The sequence below is a fragment of the Schistocerca serialis genome, chromosome 1 (assembly GCF_023864345.2).
Source record: "Schistocerca serialis cubense isolate TAMUIC-IGC-003099 chromosome 1, iqSchSeri2.2, whole genome shotgun sequence".
Classification (NCBI taxonomy): Eukaryota; Metazoa; Arthropoda; class Insecta; order Orthoptera; family Acrididae; genus Schistocerca; species Schistocerca serialis.
Genome location: NC_064638.1, coordinates 809,068,798 through 809,075,797, shown reverse-complemented (window position 1 = coordinate 809,075,797; position 7,000 = coordinate 809,068,798). Strand labels below are relative to the sequence as shown.

At 37.9% G+C, this 7,000-nt stretch overlaps 1 protein-coding gene across 1 annotated transcript; it reads left to right on the top strand.

The window, feature by feature from the left end:
- Window positions 1-1,469: 1,469 nt before the first annotated feature.
- LOC126484131 (trafficking protein particle complex subunit 1) lies at window positions 1,470-6,377 on the top strand. Its single transcript, XM_050107516.1, has 2 exons — window positions 1,470-1,672; window positions 5,879-6,377. The coding sequence occupies exons 1-2, from the start codon at window positions 1,574-1,576 to the stop codon at window positions 6,215-6,217; spliced, it is 438 nt and encodes a 145-aa protein (XP_049963473.1). The 5' UTR covers window positions 1,470-1,573; the 3' UTR covers window positions 6,218-6,377.
- Window positions 6,378-7,000: the final 623 nt, after the last annotated feature.

Genomic DNA, 7,000 nt, shown 5'->3' with positions numbered 1-7,000 from the left:
GCTGTTACCAAGTGCATGCATGTTAGTACCTTGTCTTCCTAATGAAACCACTTCAGGAAACATCAAATTCGCTATACAAGACGAAGTATTGTTTTTTCGGGGTGATATGCTTCGTAGCACCACTATCACAATACCATTTATTTACTTCAATATAATTTACAGTAGATGCACCCACGGCACACGAAGTAAACACAGCGTTTTCACTTACCTTTTCTCCCTGCCGCTCGTTATTGCAGTCACAAGGGTTCTGTGGACACTCCGCTGCCCAGTGTCCTAGTTGTTTACATTTGTTACACGGAAACTTTTGTTTTGCTCGCTCTTTTGACATCTTTTTTCGTGAGTTATACGCAACCAATGCAGTCACATCTGTTGTACTTTGTTCACGCAGTTCAATAGCACAATGTTTTTCAATAAGTAAGTTCAGATTCTGGTTTTCAGCCGGTATTGTGTCCCAGAGATCTTTAAAATTATCATATTCCCTTCCCAGCGTAGATGAAATTTGACCATTTAATATTCTTTCAGACAATGTATTCTCTTTATGTTTTGTTAATTCATCATTTAAATCTACAAATAACTTTTGTAGTTTAGCAACATGTGAGCTAATATTTTCTGCTTCGTCACGATTGACATGGAAGAATGTTTCAATTAAAATGTTCAAGCGTTACGTGCTACTACGTTCAAATCTCGCATGTAGTTTGTCCCATATTTCTTTAGCGTTTCTGCACGTCAATACAAGTTCAGCTACTAGTTTGCTTAGCGCACTTGCTATCAAACTTGCCGCTTTCGCGTCATTCATTTGCCATTCTGCCTTCTATTCACTTGTTGGTTCCTGAGGCAGCACCGCGGGTTCGAGCGTACCGATAATAACGTCTTCCAGTTCATATGAACGGAGTACCATAGAGATATGCCATTTCCATTTTGCCCAATCTTGAGGCCCTTCGAGTTTATCGCTATTACTTTATAGTCTCCGTTTGTAGCAATATTCTTACCGTACAGCTCGATTCAATAGCAGATAGCTTCTACCAGCACACACTGAATTGAATCAAACTTGAAAAAAAAAATATTTTGTTCAATTTCACGTAGCCGGGGCCCATAACCTGCTGTAAATTATTAAGTCTGAACAAAACAGTTTCATTTAAAACGGTATATTTCTTTAGGATACAGATTTGGCACTATACTACAAAAACGAACTTCAAGGAGATCCTATATACACAAAACATACTTCATGAAAATACCAAGGTATACTACATTGAACGTTAAAAACATTTTTCCTTTTTTACAACAGTATGCAACACAACTCTGCCCACGTTTGTTAAAAAAAAACCTTAAACTCACAAGCAGAAGAACAAGAAGTACTACTGCTCCGTTACAAATTCTTACAATATAGCGACTCCACCAAAGAACTACACAGTTTTCTACTTTCTAGGCAAAGACGACTTTGAGTAGCCTCTACACGCCAGAGGCGTACAACGCGCTGCCTGTGTACACAATACTATCTCTGGTTGTTAATAAACATGATGTCGTCTGTGTAGTTTTGCAATGAGATTCTGAAACGCCTTTGTAAAAGCTGGAAATGACGATTCATAATATATACATATTTGACAGACATGGAACACTTCTTTATTATGCCGAATGGAATCGTTTGAAACAATCAGGAATAACTCGGGAAGAGGTGAGGAAATTTGCATCCGCGGCGATTAGTATTTTCCTCGAGAGAAAAAAGATTCCTCATTGTCTACACATAAACTGCTGTGTACTATAAAATGCTTTTGTTCCCCTCATAAACTTGAGCGTCGTATTGGTTATTAATTCTCTACATTCATATAAACATCGTGTCCTTTGACACTATGAAATTTATTTTTTCGCCGTTTTAATCACATCGAGGGTGTGTCAAACAGTGAATTTTATTTCCTCCTCCTTGATTACATTATATAGGGAGCGTATACGTATAATATACGATACGTCAACTTAATCTAATGTCTTAATATATTTTGCCTAGATATTACAATACAAAACGTCAAATTGGAAAATATGAAAGTAATGTTAGATGCATAATCGTATGGTGCATAAACATATTCACGTGTTAACAGTATGTATCCATAGGTGGGAAAAACATTCTTCATTGGCTACACACAAACTCCTTTGCACTATAGAGCTTTTTTTTTGTTAAATAATCTGTAAGAATTATCTGGAATATCTCGTAGGACAAAATTTTGCTAGTTACACGCCTGAATATTTAGGACCTGTATTTACAGTGCTGAAACATGCACGACTTCAGTTACAAATTGTTATAGGCATCCACATGAATGTCCAGTTGTCTGATTTTATTGCCAGCCTCCTACAGGATACCAGGCAGTCCATTTTGTTTACTAGTCTCACCTTCATTGACACTGACTCTTCGGAAAATTCACTTGACCTAATGACACTCATTGTTTGAGATCGTGGCTTCATTCTCCCTCACATTACTAGTAAGCATTCTTTGGTAGACAAGTTAAGTTTTTATGTTTTCAAGATTTGTCCATATTTGTTGATTTTCCTCCCATGTAAAGCATCTTGCAGTATGAAGTGCTTTTCTTTATTAATTTCAGAGAGGTGATTTATTATGTTTGTTAGATGTGAGGTAATCACTTAATCTTGATTTGACCTCTGTTGAATGCATTATATTAAGTGCATCACAAAGGGATACATTTGGCTTCTGGTGTGTTTTGAGCTATTGGTAAACTAGGTTGAGTGAAGTATTGCAGAGATAAAACACTGGAGTAATTTTCAAACTTCCACATAGCCATTTTGAGTTACATTTCTTGTAATTTTCCCATACCAGATGAGGTGAATGCCAGTATAGTTCACCCAAAAGACCATGGTCAATTCCATCCTATAGTGTTCTTAAACTAAGCTAATGTATTTTTGTAATATGTCACTATCAATGGGTCCTTAAATTTAACCTAGTGTCTGTCCTTCCCTACAAACAGCTGACACTGACACATCAACTTCTACCTTATACTGCAACGAACTTTGTAATTTTGTCTCTTTTTGTAGGCCAGTTGCATGCCTTTAATAACTATCTTGTCCTATCTGTGATTGTGATTTCATTAAACATGGCAGACTTACTTTGGAGAAGATACAGTCTTGTGGAGCCAAGTCAGGCAGACAATGAAATCATAAATACAGTAGACTGTCACACTGGATTCTCAAGTAACTAGTGATTTTGGACATGATAACCAACAAAATGTTTTTCATATCTACATGTTTTTTGTGTGTATATTGTATTTTGAAAACTAATATTGCTGTAATATGTCCTGATGGAATGAAAATAGGGACAGCCTATCTATCTGTCCTATGTGTTGCTCCAGGGCATTTCAAGCAGATAGATTCATTGTACATAATGCAAGACTGAATTTTCATGAAGGAATATAACAAGTCACCTTGGGAGAGACTTAATGTGTTACAGTCTTTTTCAGTGACCAGCACACAATATAGTAAATACATACTGGAAGCTGAATGATTTAAACAATTCCAGATACCCTTCAGCAAATTCAAATTTAGTTTTCTGCATTGTATCAGCACATGTAAATAATAAATGAGCTAGTTGATTCAGAATAAGAAAGAAAATATCCAGGCTGTGCATTTCAGTGCAGAGTGCACATTGCCCCTCCACCCTCACCTCCTCCTCCTCCTCCTTTTTCTTCTTGCTTATCTGCTTTCTGATATTTCTATTTCCTTGCTAGTGCCTTAGTGGGTGTCCATTGCCTCAATGCCAGTAAGGGTACTGGTGTCTATAGGGGATACTGGAGTTTTCAAAAGTAAGCAGGCTGAGGAAAGCAGTCTGCCCAGTGTGTCATAGTAATTATGTTTCTGCCTAGTAGCGGTTTTAAAAGTAGCTAGAATTTTGCTAAGATAAAAATACTCAGGGGTATTTCAAAAAGACTTCTGTCAGCTTTGTACTTAAAAAACTGTGCATTTATTGTAACAGATGCAGTGATTTACATTTTTATGTGTTTCTATTATTATCTCACTGTGTTGCATGGCAAATGTCACATTTTGTCAAACAGAATATTCAGTTGACTCAAATGTTGTGGGGTCACTCTTTACTTAGAATCTGAGTGGCATCTGAGTGGCCCATTTCTCCTCTTTACTCCTTACCAACAAATCCATCTTTCCTCCCTGAAAAAGTTCTGGAAACTAGTCTCTCTCTCTCTCTCTCTCTCTCTCTCTCTCTCTCTCTCTCTCTCTCTCTCTCTCTCTCTCATATTTCATATCCAGCAACAGCAGGTGTGGGGCTGTCCATTGCTACACTACAGGCCATTAAAATTGCTATACCAAGAAGAAATGCAGATGATAAACGGGTATTCATTGGACAAATATATTATACTAGAACTGACGTGATTCCATTTTCACGCAGTGTGGGTGCATAGATCCTGAGAAATCAGTACCCAGAACAACCACCTCTGGCCGTAATAACGGCCTTGGTACGCCTGGGCATTGAGTCAAACAGAGCTTGGATGGTGTGTACAGGTACAGCTGCCCTTGCAGCCTCAAGACCTGACATTTTCAATTGGTGAGAGATCTGGAGAATGTGCTGGCCAGGGCAGCAGTCGAACATTTTCTGTACCCAGAAAGGCCCGTACAGGACCTGCAACATGCAGTCGTGCATTATCCTGCTGGAATGTATGGTTTCGCAGGGATTGAATGAAGTTTAGAGCCACGGGTCGTAACACATCTGAAATGTAACGTCCACTGTTCAAAGTACCGTCAATGCGAACAAGAGGTGACAGAGACATGTAACCAATGGCACCCCGTACCATCACGCCGGGTAATACGCCAGTATGGCAATGATGAATACACGCTTCCAATGTGCATTCACCGTGATGTCGCCAAACACGGATGCAACCATCATGATGCTGTAAACAGAACCTGGATTCATCCGAAAAAATGACGTTTTGCCATTCATGCAGCCAGGTTGAGTACACCATCGCTGGCACTGCTGTCTGTGATGCAGTGTCAAGGGTAACCGCAGCCATGATCTCCGAGCTGATAGTCCATGCTGCTGCAAACGTTGTCGAACTGTTCGTGCAGATGGTTGTTGTCTTGCAAATGTCCCCATCTGTTGACACTCTTGCAAACGTCCCCATCTGTTGACTCAGGGATCGAGACATGGCTGCACGATCCGTTACAGCCATGCGGATAAGATGCCTGTCATCTCAACTGCTAGTGATATGAGGCCGTTGGGATCCAGCACAACGTTCCGTATTACCCTCCTGACCCCACCGATTCCATATTCTGCTAACAGTCATTGGATCTTGATCAACGCGAGCAGCAATGTTGCGATACGATAAATTGCAATCGCGATAGGCTACAATCCGACCTTTATCAAAGTCGGAAACGTGATGGTACGCATTTCTACTTCTTACACGAGGCATCACAACAACGTTTCATCAGGCAACGCCAGTCAACTGCTGTTTGTGTATGAGAAATCGGTTGGAAACTTTCCTCATGTCAGCACGTTGTAGGTGTCGCCACCAGTGCCAACCTTGTGTGAATGCTCTGAGAAGCTAATCATTTGCATATCACAGCATCTTCTTCCTGTCGGTTAAATTTCGAGTCTGTGGCACGTCATCTTCATGGTGTAGCAATTTAATGGCCAGTAGTGTATTTATTGTTGTATTCCTAAGAGCGCTTACTACCATTATATAAATTATCTTAGAAATGTAACTTGTAATGCTGATGAAACATGATTTTTTAAAAAATTCCACTGTACATTGACAGCCAACATAAACCAGACTAAAAGATTGAGTAGTGTAAGTAGAAATTATGTAAAACCATATTTCATAGCAAGTTTAGTGCCTGAAAATATATGAATCTTTTTTCCTTTTGTCTCCAGGAAGCAAAGCTCACCTATGGACTGTTGTTCTCACTTAAATCATTTGTCAGCAAAATATCTCCCTTTGATGTTAAGGAAGGTTTTCTGTATTACAAAACCAGTAAATATGCATTGCATTATTTTGAAACTCCATCTGGCCTAAAGTTTGTTCTGAACACCGATGTTGCTGCACAGAATGTTCGGGAGTTGCTGCAGCAGATATATAGTCAAGTGTATGTTGAGTATGTTGTAAAGAATCCTGTTTGTGATCTAAAGAAACCAATCAAAAGTGAATTATTTAAAACTAAACTTGATGCTTTAATCAAACAGTCATCAATATTCTCAGCAAGGGTCATCTGAACATTTTTGAGAAACATTAATAAAATATATACTAAGCTATAACTCTGAAGATAAAGGAAAGATTTGTGTAATTGTAATGGTTAGTCATGCAGTTATGCTGTCTGATATTGTATACATTCCAAAATGTTGCTAATAAACCCAAATGGTTTTAACTCTTTCATTATGATTTATGCCATGTTTTGTCATGTTATTTAGGTTTATCATCTACTTGAAAGAAAGCATTTGGTCAGGGAAGTTGCCTTTAATGTTATCCTTGCACATTAGTTGGGTATGTACTGTGAAACTGGTTTGTGGCAATGGTCAACAAGATGATGTACATACAGTGACCTAATAATCATTGTGCCATAAGCAGGCCACCCTCCCTTTTATTTCCCTGTAATTTTGCATTGGTTTCTGATAATTAGGTGCTAAATGAAGATTTCTCAACAAGAATAAACCAGACTTGGAAGAGGAGAAACTCAAATAATGGAATTGTTGTTTACATTTTATGCACAATATTTTATCAGTAGATCTTGATTTTTAGTAGTGCAGGTAACTGTTAAGTATATCACAGAACAATAAGTACAGGAAATACAAATTTAGATACAGGAAATAAAATCTGAAAACAAGTTGAGAAAGTTTCTCTTTGACAATTGCTTCTATTCCATAGAAGAATTTATATTACTGTAATGTGTAAAAGGTGGTGGGTAGAAATTACTAACTGTTATCTTTTTGTAATATATATATATATATATATATATATATATATATATATATATATATATATATATATAAACTTAGAAA